The 20571-nt window shown below is 44.7% G+C and overlaps 3 protein-coding genes across 3 annotated transcripts; 1 reads left to right on the forward strand and 2 right to left on the reverse strand.

Annotated features, from left to right (window-relative positions):
* Positions 1–288: 288 nt before the first annotated feature.
* On the reverse strand, positions 289–5977 carry LOC132795910 (ciliary rootlet coiled-coil protein 2). The gene is made up of 5 exons (XM_060806864.1): positions 4774–5977; positions 4502–4719; positions 4299–4443; positions 3622–4242; positions 289–2722 (listed from the first exon to the last, which is right to left on the reverse strand). The coding sequence occupies exons 1-5, from the start codon at positions 5374–5376 to the stop codon at positions 530–532; spliced, it is 3780 nt and encodes a 1259-aa protein (XP_060662847.1). The 5' UTR covers positions 5377–5977; the 3' UTR covers positions 289–529.
* A 2909-nt stretch (positions 5978–8886) lies between these two features.
* Positions 8887–12674, forward strand: LOC132798535 (DNA-directed RNA polymerase I subunit RPA2). The gene is made up of 3 exons (XM_060810424.1): positions 8887–9074; positions 9131–10630; positions 10777–12674. Exons 1-3 carry the CDS (start codon positions 8997–8999, stop codon positions 12574–12576), a joined length of 3378 nt encoding a protein of 1125 aa, XP_060666407.1. The 5' UTR covers positions 8887–8996; the 3' UTR covers positions 12577–12674.
* A 337-nt stretch (positions 12675–13011) lies between these two features.
* LOC132798536 (AP-2 complex subunit alpha) lies at positions 13012–20454 on the reverse strand. Its single transcript, XM_060810425.1, has 8 exons — positions 20125–20454; positions 19047–19455; positions 17668–17879; positions 16556–17601; positions 15568–16486; positions 15215–15498; positions 14946–15150; positions 13012–14879 (listed from the first exon to the last, which is right to left on the reverse strand). The coding sequence occupies exons 2-8, from the start codon at positions 19108–19110 to the stop codon at positions 14802–14804; spliced, it is 2808 nt and encodes a 935-aa protein (XP_060666408.1). The 5' UTR covers positions 19111–19455; positions 20125–20454; the 3' UTR covers positions 13012–14801.
* Between the last annotated feature and the right edge of the window lie 117 nt (positions 20455–20571).

The following is a 20571-nucleotide window of genomic DNA, read 5'->3' on the forward strand; positions in this document are numbered from 1 at the left end:
GCATCTAATTCTCTGTGCAATCCCATCGCCCGTCTAAAATTAAGCTATTTTATTAGCTGGCTTATCGTAGAGCTCTTTGGGGATATGTTACTTTTCCAATCCGAAAAAATATATGCCATCGAAACGGATAAATTAGAGAATATAAGATGCTTGCTTGAATGATAAATTCGACAGTTAATCAATAAGTCCGTAATAGTTATAAATAAAGAAACTTTCTGTTATGAGTGTTGCACCAAGAGAGCTAGCCGTAGAAGTAAATTGATTAACCACATGCAAATTTATATAGAAATAGATATAGAAATAGTTTATTTGGCAATTGATTGAATGTGACGCAGTTTTAAGAGCGAGTATTTGTATTCGTAATTATAAAGTAAATTCTAATGAACATATTCGTTTTGGGTATTGCAAGTATCCTTCTTGCTAAATTCCTTCTTAAAGCGTTTGCTTCTCGTTCTTTCTCATTCTCATTCATCTCTCTACAGCTTCGATTCCTCATTCACAGATTAACTCTTATTCTTCCTTAGGGCATTCATCGTTTTTTTCCATCTTTTGCTTCGTTGTCTTCAGAGTCGTTCTCAGCTTTGGCATCCTCTTTAAATGCCTCCTTTTCTGTTTCTTGTTCTTTCTGCTGCTCACTTTCCTCCTTTTGCAGCCCTTCTGCTGGATAGGGAATCGCTCGCAGTCGTTGCACCATATCTTCCAAGGATTCCGCTTCATTCTTCGGCATATCGGAGACGTTTTCCTGGTCCGCAGTAGTGTTGCTGCTCCGCTTTTTGGTGGCATCATCGTGACGCAATGCTGCACACAGCTGAGCAACCGGCTTTGAGCTCTGACTCCGATTAGAACTGCTGGTAGTCTTGGGTATAGCACCGGTGGACTGTTGCTGAATGGCCAGCTGACTGGATGTAGTGGTGACAGTCACACAGCAGGCAGCTTCATCGGTAACCTCGCCCACATTATCCACAATGCAAGTGCTGGCAATGCTGCTGCTTGTGGCCTCCTCTGTGGGCATCGCTTGCTCCACCAGTTCCGCCTCCTGTCTGCGATTTGCTTCCCGTTCCGCAATGCGATTAATCATTGCAGTGCCACGCTCGGAAGTGTTGCTCAGGCGTGCGATTAACTCATTGCCTTGCTGTTCCAAACGTCGCAAACGCTCGGCACGATTGGCAGAGACGCGCTCAATATCCTCCAGGCGCTGTTCGACTGTCAAAGATATGCTGGTCACCGTTTCAGGTGTCGCTGTTGGAGTAGTTTCTCTGACCTGAACCTGCTGCTCCACATTATCATGACGTTCGTGGAGGGTATCCAATCGGTTGGCAAGACTTTCGCCCCGTTCCGTATTCCTAGAGAGTTGTGTCAACAGTTGTTGGCTCTCCTGCTCCAGGCGCTGCAGACGTGCAGCTCGACGGGACGTATAGGCTTCCTCCTCGGCGGTGAGTGGCGACTGCGATGTTAAAGGCTGCTCTTGGACGGCTGCTGCTTCCTCCTTGGGTTCCTCCTCGGTGTTGCTCTCAAAGCTAGCCTCGCGACTTGGTGCACGGCGTATGCGATCCAGTGATTTTTTTAGGTAGTGTCCGCGGTCTGTGGTGCGCTTGATCCGCGACAATAACTGACGAGACTCCTCCTCCAAGCGACCCAATCTCTCCGAGCGCTTGCGTGTGTATTCCTCCTCACGTGGTGTCAAGCTGCCTGTTGCTGGTGCAGAGCTAGCTCGCGTCATGCGCTCCAGGCGCTTGCGATTGATGAACTCATCCAAGGGCACAGCATGTTGGGCTGGTGAAATTTCGTCCTGGAAGCGACAGAGCTGTATCTCGAGACGTTCGCGATTGCCGGAGGTCTCTAACACCTGCTGAATTAGCGACTTGCACTGCTCCTCCAGCTTCTGAATGCGACTCGCGGTGCCAGCATCGGTTGCAGGGCCAGGCGAAGATGAGTCAAGCTCAAGCTTGCCCCGCTGCCTACTCCGTGAACTGTGCGTAGCCTTGGGCACAGCGCCGCGGGAAGTCGACGCAACATCCTCCGTGTCATCGGCCAGCTCATCATCATCATCAGCTATATCTTCGATCTCATACTCACGCCAGCCACAAGTGGGTGGAGCGCTGTTCCAACGCAGCACAATCTCCTCACCCTCATCTTCTTGGGCAGCTGCCTGGCGTCCAGGAGAAGTGCTCTGCATGCGCTTGATTTTACGTGTGTGCTCGAATTGATCCCTCAAATGCTTGCGCCGGCAATGGCCAGATGAAGAGGGCTCCACAGCTGAAGCAGCTCCCACTGCAGCAGCTATTTTATCACCGCCCGCAGCGCGAGCGGAATCCTCATCGGACTGCGGTCCAGAGTCACTGTAACCGCTTTCCGCCGAGTGATTGGCATCCTCGAGCTTACGACGCGCAAACTCGCGACGCCAATCGTTGCACAGCTCCTGGCTCTCATCGTGCTTGGCCCGGGCTAAAGCCCACTTGCGACGACAGTACTCCAACTCATCCTTAAGCTCGCTAAGCAAGCGTCGCTTCTGCTGCAATTGATAGCGCAGAATTTGCTCCTGGGTGTGCAGCTGTCGATGCTGTCGCTGCATTTTGCCCACCAGATGCCAGGTCTTTGTTAACTCTAAGCTCACGGCACTCAAACGTTTCTCCTGCTCGTTGAGCCTGTTATCCAGGTGACAGTTGAGAGTCTTGAGTCGATTCGTCTCCTTCACCAACGACTTTTTCTCCATAATCAGATCCTAGGTTGAACAAGGTCAAACGACAATTTAATGACAATTCATTCAATAAAGTGCTGAACAATTGAGCGAGCTTCATATCATTTACTGTTTCTGCTACTTGTAATCTTTCTCTTGAAAACTGAAGAATTTTTGAAGAAATGGCTTGGTGCTCTGTTTATGTTTTCCTAAAAAAAACTTAGCTAGTTTGAACTAAATTATATTAAATCAAAATTAACTCTGCTTAATAACCTACGCTAGACTCCCGTTAAATTAAATTTCGTTCTAAACTTTACTTTACTTTACCAACGTTTTCTTTATAAATCAGTATCTTTCCACAGGAATTTTGCTTTAATATTATAAGCCTTCTAAGCTTATTTCTGGATAATTAGTTAATTTGTGAAGGCTTCGCTACGGAGTTTACTAGCTTATCAACCGACTGACCGCTCAATGCATTGCTGCTAATCCACAAGCCTAAAAGTATGCAACGTGTTTTGTGCTTGCCAACTGACCGATAAATTCAATTATGCGCACAACAAAACTGACTCCCACTTTCACTGCCAGTCTGCCTGAATTTTCTCTCTATCATCCATCGAGGGCAGCAGCACAGGACGTCAGCAATAATGAAGCGACTGCAGGTTAAACTGCTGCTGGACTCCCGCAGCCTGCCTGCCTGTCTGCTGCACTTCACTAAATAAAGCGCTTAAGTGAATAATGCAAAACTTTGCAACAGCCTCGGTCTCGGCGTCGGCCTCGGCATCGGTCCTAGTTTTGGTGGCACGTTCAGCGCCAGAGCAGGAACTGCTGAGGGCATTTGGGGGAATGCTGCACTTCATCAGCTAACCGGATACGATAACTAACAAGCCCGATTGTCCGCAGCACTTGAGCGCAACACAGTAACAACATTGCGCCTCCCAACTCACCTTCAGCTTGATGTAGGTCTTGCTGACGCTCAGCTCTCCAGCCTTGGCTCCTGCTCCCACTCCCACTGTTGATGCTGCTGTTGCTGTTGCTCCTGATGTTGTGGCTGACACAGCTGCCGGCAGCTCTTCAAACTGCACGCGCTCGATTTTGTGGTGACTCAAGAGCTCCATCAACACTTTCCAAACTTTTGGCAAGTTGCCAATGATTTCTTGCGCCGTGGCAACTTTGCCCATAATTTCGGGCTCATGGCTTTTTAACGAAGCCGCAGCTCCAGCTCCAGCGCCTCCACTCTGCCTTCTCTTCAGCTTCCTGGCGCTTGGCTCCCGCTTGACACTGTCGGTGAAGTCCTCGTTCATGACCTCAACAGCAGCAGGTTCCTCTCCTGCTTCTGGAGTTGGCGTTGCGCTGCGGCTTTTGTCGCTTTCCGCCGGTTGTCCGGACTTAGCCGCCTGTTCAACTAGCTCGAAGAGTAATTTGGGCAGTGTGGCGCCATCGCTGCAGCTGCCCTCGGCTTGGGTCATTTCATTTAACAGATCGCGATTCTCCTCCAGCATTAGGGTCAAGCGATCGATATCCATATTATGTTTGCCATTGAAACCCATGACCAGCTGGCTAAAGAGCTGAGTGAATTGAAAGTGAGTTGAAGTCCGCATTGAATTGGATAAACTATTCCTACCAGATTAACGGCGCTCACTTGTTCCTTGAGCACGCGCTTCTCGAACTTGTGTTCACCGCATTCCTCGCGCAACTTGGCCAGCTCCTCGTTGGCTGTTTCCAGTTCCTTGTTGAGCAGCTGATTGCGCTCCTCGAAGCTCTTTGTTCTGTAAATTGATTAAGACAACTCAGTGGAGGATTCTCTCTTTCTTATTTGCCACTTACTTCTCCTGCTCGGCAATCAGTTCGTCCTTCTTGATCGAGATCAAACGCTGGAGATTCTCGTACTCCGCTGCTGCAACTCTCTGACGCTCTTCGTACAGTTGTCTTAGCTGTCGTATGTTGACCAACTGACGCTCGTATTCCTGCCTCAGATTGTTGGACATAATCTTCATCTCCCGCTCACTGAACGAGTTCTCAATTTCCTGGAGCTTCATCTTGAGCTAAGAGTAACGTATTTAGTCAAACAAGTTTCCACATTCAGTTGGCTAGCTAACCTGTGCACACTGCTCCTCCTTGACGCTGAGCATCTGCTTGCAACAGCAGATGACCTCCTTGAGTGTGCCCACCTGGCGTTGCACCACCTCCACTTCACCCCGCAACGACAGATTATCCGCATTGGCCAGCTGCAGAGCAAGCTGCGCATTGGCTAGTTCAATATTGGCATGTCGACTGCGACTGCTCGGATTCTCATCATCCTCATCCACGGTCTGCGACTCCGTCTTCACTTCCGACTCTTCCTCCACCTCTGCGGCTACCTTGGGCGGCTCTCCCGCTTTGTGACGCAGTCGTTGATTCTCCGCCTGCTCAGCAGCCAATTGCTGACGCAATTTTGCCATCTCCTCGCGCATATTCTGCACTGCACTCAGTCGAGCCTCTCGCTTGCTTTGCAACTCCTCCTTGAACTCCTCAAGCGATTGTTCACGATCAGTTTCAGCTATAGTTTCTCCTGCTGACGCCTCCTCCATGTCTGTTGTTGGCTTCTCCGTCGGCAGCTGCTGTAGAATTAGATTCTCATGCTCGATCTCAGTCCAGCGCGGCTCGTCACTCGACGTTGGCGCTGATTCATTCGATGTCTGCGTGGACTCGGCATTGCCCATTCTTGCCGAAGAACAAAGAACAATCCGCTGGTATGTGAAATGCAGTCGATTTATTGCACTTGTTGTTTACTTTGTGTTGCGCCTTCGCCGTTGATCGTTTGGTTTTAATGCGACTTTTCTTTTAGTGCCCCCAAAGAGGCAGATCGAACACAAAGAACTGCTGCCAGCTGCGTTCTCCTTCTTCTGTGGTCTCGACGATCAGTTGATCCCACCGCGGTTCGTTTTAACTTGAACACAACAAAAAGAACGCAACGCAACGCAATCTTGGCACAAACACACGCGCTATAGAATTCGTAGTACAATAATTCTATATATGTTCGATCACACGCGCGATTTCGCAATATTTATTGACTTTCACTTTTTACTAGCCAACAGCCAAAAACTTGGCCACATTTCAAAGAAGTCGCCCCAATTCAAAACTCTGCGACTTCTCCAAATCTACTATATCTATATATGTATATATATAGTATAGGTATAGGTAGAGGTCTTAGTTTGGCTGTTTAAGTAAATCTATAGTATACATATGATAATGTATATATATGTATGCTTGCGCGTCGTTGGAAAATTTTCAATTTTCTATCCGTCGTTCGTAGGAACTTTTCACACGGCCAGCTCGCAGAAAACTGAGCGCTCTTCTAATGTGTTTGGCTATTTTTAACCAACCAAGAAAATGTATTTCTCCCTCTCTCTCTCTCGGAAAATGCTTTTCTCACTGCACTATCAACACAAAGCTCCCCATCGATCTTGCTCAGTTGTATTTCATCAGGACTCTCTCTCTACTAATTTATTCCCGAACTCCTTGAATTATGTGTCCAAGTCGAGAGCCTATGCTATGCATTTTAATTAAATCAAATACTCAACATGTCACATGCATAAAATATGTTTAAATTTAGATGGACACGTCAAGTCGATCTAGAAGCATTCTGACTAACAGAGAAATAAAACAGTTGCCACATTTGATCAAAACAAAATAAGTTCTGAAGCGTGTCAGCATTTTTTTTCTTCTTTTCAGTTTTCTGTTTTCTTTACCTTGGCACTGAAATTTATGCAGAAATGCTGCAGCGATAGATTAAAGATCATCACATTGAGGCTACTAAATAAATATTATTATGATGAGAAAGTTCTTGGGAACGATGAAGCATGTGTATATTTGCTTTTCAGAGCGTATCCATTGATACTCTATCGAATGTCAGACAAAGTCACTTTGAATTGTCTTAGAAACTAAATTTCTTATTTAGTATAAATATCAAACTGATCTAAATTTAACTATTTGAATTAATTATATTTAAAAAAAGTACTCACCGTTATTTGGGAATTCCCAATGAAGAAGATGTTGAATATTATTAATCCTTAAGGGAAATCTGAAAGAAATATAATATAATATTAGTAATATAACATTATTGCAAAGCAATTCTTAAGAGTAAGTCATTTAATTTCGAAATTAAAAATGATGAGGAAAGTAAACACATTTTTAAAACTTCAAGGGTTGAATATAGCTATGACTACAAAGGGCTTTTTTTATACGAGACATGCTGTGAAGCAGCTTGTGTTGTTTGCATTGTTTTTTCAGATGCGCTCGCACTAAAGTTTGGCAAAAGTTTCAAATGAAAATGCATTTTGCAACAGATTTTCCACTGGCAACGGCAATTTTTTGTTTTTTTCTTATTTTTTTTTTTTATTTCAGGGTAACTTGGCCATTGTCGACGGCATTTGGAAAAAGTGGGAAATACGCAGCAATGACTTTGAATGAGCAAAAGAGAGTGGGACACACATTTGCTAGGGTTTCCTGACACTAAGTGTCGCCCTCTCGCGCCGCAGCCCACGCAGCATTGTGTTGCCACCGGGAGGCGACACACGCAGAGAGACAAAAGTGGGACACTCGAGGAGACAGCTCAGGCTTGAAAATGAAAATCAACAATGCAATTTGCCATGTTGCCTCTTTGTTAGCCCAGCCAGAAAAAAAAACAGCTAGGAGATGGTTGAAGATCTCCTTAGCGACTGCATTATACCATTTCTATTGTAATTAAAATAATAAATAATAATTAAAATAAAATGCATAATGCATTTGGAAATAAATAAAATAATAATAATAATTAGCCAATCAAAGTGATAAATTAAAAATTATTTTTAAGGTGATATTAACTCAAATTTCAAATTCCAGAAGACTTATCAACTATTATTTTAATATAACATAAATATGATTATCCTTTCTTCTCCCGTCACAAACACAATGACAAACTCAATTGTCCCCTTTTGTATTTCAATACAGGAAGCTAAAATAAAAATAAAATGTATGCGACCAAAAAACTTGCGCAACTTGCTAACCAGCCACGCCCATCGCCTGCTGCCGCCTCCTGCCGCTCACACTCCGCCTGATATACTCTTGATGTCTTTATTATCAAGTTTGGCCGAGATTGTTGCACCAGGCAATGTGCAGCAGCGAAAGTAACAAGCAAAGGAGCAAGGACAGTGCCAGCAAAAAGTTGACGCCACGCAGTGGAGAGAAAGAAAAAGGGAGACAGAGAGAGATAACTTAAGAAAATGTGCATTGTGTTCATTATAATGGAATAATAAACCGAAGCGCCGTCACTGCTCTTTGCTTGCCAACAAAAACAACAACAAGAACTTGGCTTGGTTTGTCTTTGACTAGCTGAAGTTAATAATCAGTAGGAGAAGCTCTCAGCGTCATAGAGAGAGAGAGAGAGACTCTAGTAGTTAATTAGAGTTCCTTTCGAACGAAAATCAGTGGCAGCTAATACACACCTCACAAGCAATTGAACAATGTAAGCTCAAGGACTTTTAGAGTTATAAATAATGCAACAAACTTGCGCATATTTTGCGGCTGAACAACAAGACAACAAGCAACAAGACAACGAGTTGACTTCATTAAGGAGCAACACGTTGAGACTTCCGACTTTTGCTTCATTTCCGTTGCATACATTTTATACATACAAATCGTTACAGGACTTACGTGCTTCTGTCAACAACTGCAACGCGCACTGGAAAACATTTGAAAACACTTGCACATTTACATAATAAGCACAATAAAGAAAATATAACAAAAAAGCGCACAACACACACTTTTCACTTTTCACTGCACTTTTTCGCGCACATTTTGGCGCGTAACACTTGTTGGATTTCCTGCAGGAAATCTCGCTAGCAGAAGGTAACGGCTGAATTTTAAGCAATGCCTACATCACTGGAAAACACTTGAAAACACTTGCACATTTACATAATAAGCACAATAACAAAAATGATAACAAAAAAACACACACAACACACACTTTTCACTTTTCACTTTGCACATTTTGGCGCCTAATACTTGTTGCGTTTCCTGCAGGAAATCTCGTTAGCAGAAGGTAACGGCTAAAGTTTAAGCAATGCCTACGTCACAAATGTGGCGCAACATTGCTCGTAAACACTTAATAACATCGTCTGACGTCACAACCCTACGCCAGATGCGCAACCTTCTATAATACATCGTGCAACGCAACACAAGTTGGCAGCTCTGTCGATAAGTCTCAACCGCTTTTATCGATTACTTGCACAGCACGTGCAACGGACGAAAGCAGCAGTTTGATTTTTTGTTTATGCTGTTTTCTCACATAAAATATTAAATAATGGACAAGATGAAGGAATATCCAGAACTGACAAATGCGCGACCCGTATTCAAACAAATACCCAAGTCGCTGAACAAGGTAAATAATGAGTGCAGCCACGAAACGTAAACTGTAATCGCTTCTACTATTGGCAGCATCTAGCGAACTTGGGAGCACCCCATGTGGACTCATTTGATGAGATGTTGAGTGTGGGCCTGGACAAATTGGCCAAGCACATAATACCACAACAATTCCAATCACCTGCTGGGGAGCGCGTCTACATTCACGTGGAGAACATTTGGATTGCGAAGCCGGCAGTGCCAATGGACGTGATTGATGTGCGCACCCGGGAGATTTATCCGACAGATGCACGTCAACTGCATGCTACATATGGAGGCATGTGCAGTATACGTCTAGCTTGGAGTATAAACGGTTTGGAAAAGTCGCCCATCAACATGGATTTGGGTGAAGTGCCCATTATGCTGCGCTCCAGCTCCTGCAATCTGCACAAGGCCAGTCCAAAGGAGATGGTTAAGCATGGCGAGCACGACAGCGAATGGGGCGGCATCTTTGTGATACGTGGTAATGAGAAAATCGTGCGCATGCTCATCATGACACGCCGCAATCATCCCATTTGCGTTAAGCGCTCCTCGTGGAAGGATCGTGGCCACAACTTCAGCGAACTAGGCGTCATGGTGCAGACGGTGCGCGAGGATGAAATGTCGCTGACTAATGTGCTGCACTATCTGAACAATGGAACCGCTCGCTTCATGTTCTCGCATGTCAAGCGTTTGTCCTACGTCCCAGTTTGCCTGATCCTCAAGTGCCTGATGGACTACACCCATGAGCAGATCTACAATCGCCTGGTGCAAGGTTACGAGTCGGATCAGTACTATCTGAGCTGTGTGCAGAGCATGCTGCGCGAAGTGCACAACGAGGGCGTCTACACCTCCGCCCAGTGTCGTTCCTTCATCGGCACACTCTTCCGATCGCGCATCGCCGAGGTGCCCGAGTGGTTGCCCGATGAGGCAGTCACTGATTTCATAATACGCGAACGCATCATGGTGCATCTGGACACAAATGAGGAGAAATTTCAAATGATTGTCTTCATGGTGCAGAAACTCTTTCAATGCGCACAGGGCAAATACAAGGTGGAGAACGTCGACTCGGCCATGATGCAGGAGGTGTTGCTCCCAGGCCATCTCTACCAAAAGTATCTAGGCGAACGTATCGAGATGTGGCTGCTGCAACTGCGCAAATGTCTGCTGAAGAAGCTAAACACCCCAGACACGCTGTTGACCAGCAGCATTATGACTCAGTGCATGCGACAATCGGGCGGAGTTGGACGCTCCATTGAATCCTTTCTGGCCACAGGCAATGTGAACACTCGCACAGGTCTGGGACTGATGCAGAACAGTGGTCTGGTCATCATGGCCGAGAACATCAATCGCATGCGTTACATGTCCCACTTCAGGGCCATTCATCGAGGCTCCTATTTCACCACCATGCGAACGACGGAGGCACGTCAGCTGCTGCCCGATGCCTGGGGCTTCATCTGTCCGGTGCACACACCCGACGGCACGCCTTGTGGTCTGCTCAATCACTTGACGCTAACCTGCGAACTGTCCAAGCGTCCCGATCCAAAGCTGGTTCAGGTGAGTGACACAAGTTAAGGCAATGCCTGACTACGGAAAACCTCTTTATAGCGGACGGACATGACGATCGAGATGGGAGAGAATTCCTCCATAAGAAATACGACTGTTTAGCTTACTAATATCATCGTTTCCTTTCACCTTCTCAGGCCATTCCCACTCGCCTCTTTGAGATGGGCATGCTTCCGTTGACGCACCACAACTATCCGGATGCCAAGCTGTATGTGGTGTTCCTTGATGGCAAGCATCTGGGACACATCTTCCAAACCGATGCCAACAAAGTGGTTGAGGACTTGCGCTATGCCAAGATCACAGGCGCAGTGCCGCAAATGATGGAGATTGGCTACATTCCCTTCAAAAAGAATGGCCAATTCCCGGGATTATACTTGTTCACCGGCCCCGCGCGCATGATGCGTCCAGTGTGGAACATCAAGTGGAAGAAGGTGGAGTACATTGGGACACTAGAGCAGGTGTACATGGAGATAGCTATCGATGAGAAGGAGATCTATCCAGAGTTCACCACACATCTGGAGCTTTCGAAGACACACTTCATGAGCAATCTGGCCAATCTCATCCCGATGCCCGACTACAATCAGTCGCCACGTAACATGTACCAGTGTCAGATGGGCAAGCAAACGATGGGCACGCCCTGCCTCAACTGGCCCAAGCAGGCGGCCAATAAGCTCTATCGCCTGCAGACGCCAGCGACGCCGCTCTTCCGGCCCGTGCACTATGACAACATACAGCTGGATGACTTTGCCATGGGCACTAATGCGATTGTGGCTGTCATTTCGTACACTGGCTATGACATGGAGGATGCCATGATCATTAACAAGGCGGCCTATGAACGTGGCTTTGCCTATGGCAGCATCTACAAGTCCAAGTTCGTGGAGCTGTCCAAGAAGCAGAGCTACTTTGCTCGCCATCCGCACATGCCGGAGCTGGTCAAGTACCTCGACACCGATGGACTTCCGCATCCTGGCACCAAGCTGAGCTATGGTTCTCCCCTTTATTGCTACTTTGATGGCGAAGTCTCCACATTCAAGGTGGTCAAAATGGACGAGAAAGAGGACTGCATTGTGGACAGCATTCGTCAGCTGGGAAGCTTTGACTTGACTCCCCGCAAGACCGTCTGCATTACGCTGCGTGTGGCACGTCCAGCGACCATTGGCGACAAGTTTGCCTCACGTGCCGGGCAGAAAGGCATCTGCTCGCAGAAGTATCCCGCCGAGGATTTGCCTTTCACCGAGAGCGGTCTCATACCGGATATTGTCTTCAATCCCCATGGTTTCCCCTCGCGTATGACAATTGCTATGATGATCGAGACAATGGCAGGCAAGAGCGCAGCACTCCATGGTGGCGTCTACGATGCGACGCCGTTCCGTTTCTCCGAGGACAACACAGCCATCGATTACTTTGGCAAGATGCTCGAGGCAGGTGGCTACAACTATTATGGCACAGAGCGTCTCTACTCCGGCGTGGATGGACGTGAAATGACGGCGGATATATTCTTTGGCGTTGTCCATTATCAGCGACTGCGTCACATGGTGTTCGACAAGTGGCAAGTGCGCTCCACGGGCGCTGTTGAGGCACGCACCAATCAACCCATCAAGGGAAGAAAGCGCGGAGGTGGCGTACGTTTTGGTGAAATGGAACGCGATGCCCTGATATCGCATGGTGCTGCCTTTTTGCTGCAGGATCGTCTCTTCCACAACTCGGACAAGACGCATACGCTGGTGTGCCACAAATGTGGCAGCATCTTGGCGCCTGTCCAGCAGATTGTCAAGCGCAACGAGACGGGAGGTCTGTCGTCCAAGCCAGAGACTTGTCGACTCTGTGGCGACAGCAGCGGCGTGTCCATGATCGAAATCCCATTCTCCTTCAAGTTTCTGGTCACTGAGCTGAGCTCGGTCAACATTAATGCCAGATTTAAGCTGAATGAGATCTAGGTACGCGGCTTTAGTTATCCATTTGTTGATACCCTTACTATAATATCCATTATACAATTAATTTTAATAAAGTTAACTCTTCTGATTTCAATTTTAAATGAACTCTGGTAGTAGTTAGATAGAAAGGAGGTAAATTATAAAAGCAGGGCAAGGAAAATATATTCGGCACTTGAAGTATATTAATTTATTTGATAGATTTTATGAAAAGAAGTTCTAACCTTGGAATGCTGATAGCATAAATTCAAGTTAGTAACTAACTATGGAAAATAAAATAAATAATATGGTTGCCGAATAAGTTTATTGTTCATAATCAATGAATTGCTTTAAACAAGAAACCCACGAACCTATACAATGGCTATATTTGGTATATGAATATAGCACTATATTCAAAATATACCAAAATGTAAACAATTTTAAACAAAATTCCGATCGCGATTTTATCATTTGAAATTTCGATAGATTTTATTTATTTAAATACATGTTTCATTAATTTTACAGTTAAATTCCTGCATTTGCTATATGTAGTTTGTTTCTGTTTTTTCGTTTTTCATTTTTTGTATGTTTTTTTGTATTTGTTTTCAGTTAGTTGTATTTATTGTGGAATTTATTTAACAATTTAACTATTGCACCGTTTTAGAAAATCAATTTTCCAATTTGCATGCAAATAAAAGCTAGAAAAATGTCTTTGTATATTTTGTTTATTTATTCAAGTTATTCACGAATATTACTCATCATATTTATATTTGTTCTTGTTGTGTTTTTCGTTATTTGCTTGCAACATTGTATGGCGCGCTTCATTGATGCACATTCGGGGGAATAGTTAATACTTGCTGATTGATATACATACATATTATGCATTAATTAATATGATTATGTCAAACAAAATTGCAATTTGAATTTGAAGTCGAATTCGAATTTGAATTGATTTAAATTCCGAACAATATTCTCATCATAATATAGTTTATGTTTTTTTTTTTGTTTTGTTTTTACATACATGTAGTATTCTGTATTTTTGTATAGTGTTTTATCTATGGTACATATATACGAAATAATACATAGTACAATGCTCAGGATCAATCGAAAATTTTCGCTATACGTATAATAATTTGTTTTCTTGTAATTTTTTGTCCCTTTAATATATCATTATTTTGTTTTATTATTACTTTTAGTTTGTTCAAGTTCAACAATGTATAATGTCATATATGTGTATGTGTTTGTTTATGTTGTGTGTTATGTTTAATCGAAAAATTTGTATGCGATTTTCACCGTCTAATTATTTGTCTATCATTTAATGAGATTTTCTGCGCATCTGCTGCTGCTTCTTCCTCCTTTTTGCTCCTTCTTTCGTTCTCTCCAATCTCACAATCAAAAAACACTAAACATTGATTCAATTATTTTTGTTTTTCGTTTTTGCCTTTATGCATTTATAATTTGTTGTTGGATTTTGTTGATAACATAACGAATTGTGTATTTATATAGTAGTTATTATTTCATTCCATTTATAAATCGTTTACTGCTTTTCGCTTTTATTACAACAATATAGTGTGTGTGTTTGTGTGTGTATATACTAGGTATATATATGTATGTACGTTCATATGAATCCGATCTATATATGCATATGTGTGTATATATATAGTAATATCCAACTGCTACTGCTTGTCATACAACATAATCTAATTATGCTTTTCTAATGAACTTTTTTGAGCTTAACATTTACAAAAAATTATCTCTCTCGTTAGCAAATTACAAAAAATAATAATAATTATTATAGTTATTGGAAATAGGGGGGGTAATCAGACGCATTCTTTAACAACTAACGCGATCAATAAGAGAAATCATAAACGAAAGAACATGTGAGGGAGAAATTCCTTTGAAACTGCAGTGTGCTGAGAGATGCAGCTTATAGTGTATACATGTTGTGTGTGCGCGGGGTGTGCGGGTGTGTGTGTGAAGAGGTAAATATGTGGTAGTAGGCGTAGACCGTGTAGGCGTGTCACGGAGCACATTGAAAATTAAGTCGCGTATATAGGTCGGGAGTTTGAGGAAACATTATGTCATATACTTTGCTTAGTTTTCATTTTTTTGGTTTTTTGATATTTTTTCTAGGTGAATTTAAGATTGCGATCGTGGATTGTGCATTGTGTGTGTGTGTGTTCAAATGGTTCTCGCTGCAGTTGCTCCAGTAGACATGTCTCCACATGCATCGAAAGTGATTGCGCAATTGCTTAGAACTGATCCGACAATAGGTCGCAGATTTCTCGAGTCACGGTTTCCTTGCTGGCGCGAATGGTTAATCGGAACATCTGCAATCAAAATGTAAACATCGATTTTAGTCGAGAACGTGGCAAAAACTTGAGTAAGTGACCCACCTGTGCCTGCTTGTTGGGCTCCAGTCGCAGCAGACAGCCCACCTGTTGTGATTGTGTGTGTATAATGCCCGCACAGACCATGTTGTCGGGATTGGGATCCACCTGATCCAGCAGCTGCATGCCAAAGCCCATCAGCTTGTTGCGTGCACCGGGCAGATCCAGCGGCTGTGCCGCCTTGAACACCTTTTGCGCCCGCTGCTGTTCACTGTGTAAGCAAAAGTACGATGAATTATTAGCGAAAATAGTTCAGTTATATAATCCAAACTTACCCGCTTAGGTTCTTCCATCGGGCAAAGAAGGACTCGGCATTCATTTCGGTTGGCTCAAAGAATTTGTTCACCGTCAGCGGCAGCTTGATGCTGAACTTTTGCTGTGTGCCATTGTAGCGGAAGCTGATGTCAATGGTGGGTGCATCGGCGTAATCCTCGATGCACTCGGCCGTCAGCAGCTGCTGGATTTGTGCGCCCGCCTCAAGCGTAGGCTCCACGGCCTTCATTTGCACATTCAACTTGAGTCCCTCCTCGGCATTCCACTGCAGCACAGGATTGAAGTTCTGCAAGGCGTATACAAAAGGGAAGATCAATAATCCGACTACAATATTTGCATACAATTGTTTTCTCACCGTCAGCGGCACTTGCGTCTTGTTGCCGTAGAAGAGACCCAAGCGGCCCAGATTCTGTCGGAACTCGGACTTGACGCCAATCTGCAGCATTTCGTTCTCGAAGAGCACTCCATTGTTCTTGAACAGAAACTTCTTGGTGTTGTACACCGCAGCAGCATTATTGTTGCCATAGATGTCGCCAAGGACATCGATCAGTGTTGAGTTGCTGTTGTTGCTCAAGTTGTTGATGTTGTTGGCGGGCGGCGTGCTGAGGCCCAACAGATCGGCATTGGCATTGCTATTCAGTTTGTTGCTGTGATTCACATGCGTGTTGTTCTGCGTAATCGATGTGGGCGCCGGACTCTTTGATTCGCGTATCTCGTTCTCAGGCACACGACCGGGCTTCTTCTTCTTGAGCACGGCAAGAATGGAACTCTCGCGCTCCGGGAATGAGGGCATCTCCTCCAGAACTGTGGCCAGCACATCTGTCGATGCCACAATGCTCAATTGCAGATACTCGCTGGCACGCTGCTGCAGCTCCGCATCAGCGGAACGCAGATTGCTGTGCTGCCTGAACACCTCCTGGATGTTGGTGCGTATCTCAGGGAACAGATTGATGAACTTGATGTACGTGGAGAGCAGCAAGGCGCGCGTCATGGGCGAGCACAGATGATACTTGGAATGCAGCAGCTTGAACTGCACCAGCGGCGCCGAACGGGAATCGCCCGCAATCAGATTGCCAAATTCGCCCAAAATATAGCCGCCCACCTTGACCATGTTCTCGTGGCAGGCGGGAGCCTGCAGTGCTTCGAAGACTGTCTTGGCGGCATAGCCCTGGACCTCCTCGCGATTAATGACGATCTGGATGACACGATACCAGACCTCCTCGGACACATAGTCGCCAGCAATGCGAATAAGATTGAGTATGACATCGACGTACCTATGAAAATTAAGAATTTAAATTAGCAAAGAACTCGACTAAGGGAATTAACAACAAAGGTTGACCTACCAGGTGTAATCCGTGGCGTACTTCTCGGCAAGAATGGCCACCTTGAGCACCATCTCCTCGCGTATGGAATAATCGGCCGTCTCCAAATAGTTGAGCATCTCCTGCACAATCTCCTCGGCATTGCCGCGATCACACATCGCATATAACAGATCGACAGCCATCTGACGCACCGACACATCCTTCTCCATCTTCATCGACAGTATGACCACCTCCTGGTGCTTCTTGACCTCCTCGTGCGAGAACTCCGACGTTGCCAGATGGCACATCGACTCCAACGCCAAGTAACGCAAATTTGTCTCGCGATTGCTGAGAAACTGGCCCAACTGATTGCAGGCACGCACCAAAAGATTCGGCTCGCTGTCGCTGTGTATGATCAGATTGATGGCCTCGAAGAGCACAGCATTCTTGGCATTCGAATGCTGCACCTTCTTGCTCTTCGGTGGCTCCTGCGCCTTGTTCAATATGGTCTCCAAAGTCTCATTGAGACGCGCTCGCACACCAGCCTCCTCGGTCACCGGATTGTAGTTCTGCAGCAGGCGCAACAGCTTCACCGATAGCCATGGAGCTGGCACAAAGTAGTACGTGTAATCCTGCAGATCCGTGTAGCTGGCGGTGACGATGCGCGAGAGACGCGACACGGCCAGATTCACACAACCCTTGTACTCATCCGGATTGCGTTTGACGAGCGCATCGATCAACGAGGTGGCCGCCGTCACCACGCCCATATGCTGATCGTTGAGCAAGTGAATGATGCGCGAAGTCCACTCGCCGCCTGGAATGATGTCCGGCGAGGAGCGGAAGAGACGCAGCAGACAAAGCGCTGCCGATTGCTTGACCACATCCATGGTGTCTCCAGAGACCAGCAGCTTGGGTATCTCATTCGAGAAGGACTCGGCCATGTCGCGGCTGCCAATGTTGGCGATGCATTGGAGCGCCAGATTCACGTGCACCGGATTCCTCGACTGCAAGTCATTCTTGATCGACTGAATGATCAAACGAATCAGATCGCTGTTCGTATTCACCAGCACCGAGATGAATAGATAGCCCTACAAAAAGAATAAACGAATATTGAGTATCGATTATATAACAAATGTGCTTAGCGATCAACTTACGATCTGCTTCTCTGAGTATTTGTTGGAGGACAGCAGATTGACGGCCTCCATGTGGCCAAAGTCAATGTCGTGGCCCAGCAGGAATATGAAGAGCAGCTTACACACATATTTCTTCTTCTGATAGCCATCGAGTGTTTTATCTCCTTTAAATTTGCTGCGTATGTTGGCCAGTTCTTTATTTATGCGCTTCACCTCCGCCTCTTTGCTTTTACCTGTTTAATAAAAACAAAAGAAATTAATAAAGATCAAGATAGAGCTTGCGATTGAGCTGTATTACAGAAACGAGCAGACTTCGATTACAATTAAATTAAAATTAACTAAATGAAAACTTTTGTGAGCTTATAGAAAGAAAAACACTAAATTAAATAAGAGTTAGCTTTTAGGAGAGAGATTTCAACAGAAAATTTGAATATTCATTATACTACGAGATACAGATCGGTAGTATCAGATTAATACGTAATGATCTGCAGACAATCAGCGTAAGAAGATAGATAAAAGTGGTATACTGTTGAGGGTTTTTAATGCAAAATTCGATATTTAATAAAACTAAAAATAGTGTTTGACAGGATCAGCTTAAATGTAAATGAAAGAAGCTATTTATCACTTAAATTCGATATGTGGTCTGAATGTGTGTAGAAATAGTATTGTAGACTAAATAGCGCCAATTAAAAATAGATTAGCGCTTTAATGTTGTTACTAACTCAGAGGGAGTTTTTTTTTGGGAGAGAAAAGTAAAGTGTCAATGATCGAGTGTGAAGTGTAGACTTCAATTATAATTCATATGCGTGTAGAGTGTAGACTTGGTGTCCAATTGGAAATTAATTTATTATTATTTTGTTGTGAGTCAGAGGAACTATTTGCCCGACACGATCCGCCGGAAGCCACAACTCTCTCTTTCTTTCGTTCGCCCTTTCTAGCTTGGAGTACGCCCCCCTCTCTCTTCACACTCTCTTCCCCTCTGACGCGTACCAGTCTCCGCTTAACGCTCGTGGGAGAGAGAGCGGCCACGCAATAGATATGTCTGGACAGGCGAGTAAACCAGTAATGTGGAATGGTCCGTTATGTGTTGTTTGATAATCGAATGGAAGAGCGAGAGTACAAATAATTTGCGCCACACACAGACACGCACACATGTATAGGTACACACACAGAGAGAAGCCGAGTTATAATATGAAAGCCGCCCCGCTTTGCTTTGCGGTTTGTTGTTGTTGTGGCTTCTGCTCATAATTGAAGAAGAAATGAAATGTCGACATTGACGCCCCTATATATCTCATACTGAATTTTTGTATGGGGATAAGAAGTCTAAATAAATTGAATTAACTATTTCAAATGCTCTACTTACATTACAATAGTATATAGCATGTAATTTGTTTACTCACAATTTCTTATATCCGATATAAAGACGGCCAGGCCTCTCATGCCATCCCCCCGCACCGGCGCCATTGTAGTTAGCTTGTTAATTTTCGCTGGTTTTATGCAAACTCGGGGGGCGAAGAAAAGATCTGCTGCTGTTTCTGTGTTCTTGTTGAAGTGCTCTTATCGCTCAGCAACAACAACAGCAACGACGAGAGCGGACACGACAACGATTACGACGACAACGACGATTTGGAGGCAACTGGGCGACGTCGCCACTTGCAGCAAGCTTCCAAGTTGCGATGCTGCGAATTTGATTTACAAACTAAAATCACAGCAGCTTCTTTCTGTTTTTATTATTCTGCTCTCTCTCTCGACTTTTGGCTCTCTTTGCACTCTCTCTCTCTCTTGCTCTTTCTTTGTGTTTTTGGAGACCTGTTGGATAGATGAGAAATTGTTGTTTGGCAATCAATTGATATTGATATCGATAACAATTAAAATAGGCAAAAAAGCAAAAAGCTCTTGGGCGCTATTTGAACTTTTGACATTTGGCAAGCGAACGTTTACGCCCCTTCTCCCTCCCTACCGCCCACTTTTGACATCCGCCCCCTCCACTCCGTTATATATTTGGCAAACGCGAGTTGGCAGCAAATGCACTGCTCACACACACACACACAAACACAGAGTCTCTCACATACACATACAGCAATAACAACATTTGTCTGATAACATTTTGCTTGCGGCGACCTCCGCACAACTTTTATCGCACTTTTCACTTGTTTTTAAAATAAAATATTAAACTTCAAGTCGAGTCTTATTACGAGACCACGATCAGTAGCTGCACCGGCTTTAGTTGCTTTTTGTTGTTACTGCTGTTGTTGTTGTTGTTTGCTTTCATGTCACGTCTTCAGTCACTGACGCGGTTGCAGTCGACGTCGACGTCAGCAGCGACGTCAGCTTTTTTCAGTCTTCACAAGAACGACAGCAGCAGCGCCGCAAGATGACGAAGTCGTTTTATTTGCACAGACCACAGAGTTAATAAATACATCAGCGTATTCGTGGTATTTCTTTCAACAAATATTTTTAACACGTTGCTACTCTTACTTTTATTTTTTTTGCAATCACAAAATTATTGGCAGAGTTTGCTGGAATTTCGTGTCGAGTTGTTCGTTGGTCGTTTGGCTTTCTCACGGTTGCGGTTTCGTTTTGCTGCTTTTTGGCTTTTCTTTGGGTGTTGGCCGCGGAATGTTGAAAGCCCGACTTGTTGTAGCACTTGTATGTAACGCGAGCGATTTATTGTATTCGATTTGCTGCTGCTTATTTTTAATTGTAAACTAACGCAAAACAACCAGAGCAGCCAGGCATTTCACGAAATGAAAATTTCTATTGATTTTTCCTCTACTCTCCTCTCCATGCAACAGCCATCTATCGGACGCAGTGCTGCAAAATGTGGCATAACGCCGCGCATTTTATTTGGCACAAGTGTTGCACAAAGTTGCCTGAATAACAGATAGCAGTGTGGCTGCAGCTTATCGAACTTAACAAAATAAA

Source organism: Drosophila nasuta, chromosome 2L (genome assembly GCF_023558535.2).
Source record: "Drosophila nasuta strain 15112-1781.00 chromosome 2L, ASM2355853v1, whole genome shotgun sequence".
Classification (NCBI taxonomy): Eukaryota; Metazoa; Arthropoda; class Insecta; order Diptera; family Drosophilidae; genus Drosophila; species Drosophila nasuta.

What these genes read in the sequence shown, in the direction of transcription:
- LOC132795910 (XM_060806864.1), bottom strand. Translation starts at nt 5,376, where the DNA reads ATGGGCAATGCCGAGTCCACGCAGACATCGAATGAATCAGCGCCAACG. An exon ending in AGGAGGAGCAGTGTGCACAG is followed by an intron (nt 4,720 to 4,773) that starts GTTAGCTAGCCA and finishes CGTTACTCTTAG; the next exon opens with CTCAAGATGAAGCTCCAGGA. An exon ending in AGACCTACATCAAGCTGAAG is followed by an intron (nt 2,723 to 3,621) that starts GTGAGTTGGGAG and finishes TGTTCAACCTAG; the next exon opens with GATCTGATTATGGAGAAAAA.
- LOC132798535 (XM_060810424.1), top strand. Translation starts at nt 8,997, where the DNA reads ATGGACAAGATGAAGGAATATCCAGAACTGACAAATGCGCGACCCGTA. An exon ending in TACCCAAGTCGCTGAACAAG is followed by an intron (nt 9,075 to 9,130) that starts GTAAATAATGAG and finishes TACTATTGGCAG; the next exon opens with CATCTAGCGAACTTGGGAGC. An exon ending in CCGATCCAAAGCTGGTTCAG is followed by an intron (nt 10,631 to 10,776) that starts GTGAGTGACACA and finishes TCACCTTCTCAG; the next exon opens with GCCATTCCCACTCGCCTCTT.
- LOC132798536 (XM_060810425.1), bottom strand. Translation starts at nt 19,110, where the DNA reads ATGGCGCCGGTGCGGGGGGATGGCATGAGAGGCCTGGCCGTCTTTATA. An exon ending in AATACTCAGAGAAGCAGATC is followed by an intron (nt 17,602 to 17,667) that starts GTAAGTTGATCG and finishes TTCTTTTTGTAG; the next exon opens with GGCTATCTATTCATCTCGGT. An exon ending in AGACGCAAGTGCCGCTGACG is followed by an intron (nt 15,499 to 15,567) that starts GTGAGAAAACAA and finishes TACGCCTTGCAG; the next exon opens with AACTTCAATCCTGTGCTGCA.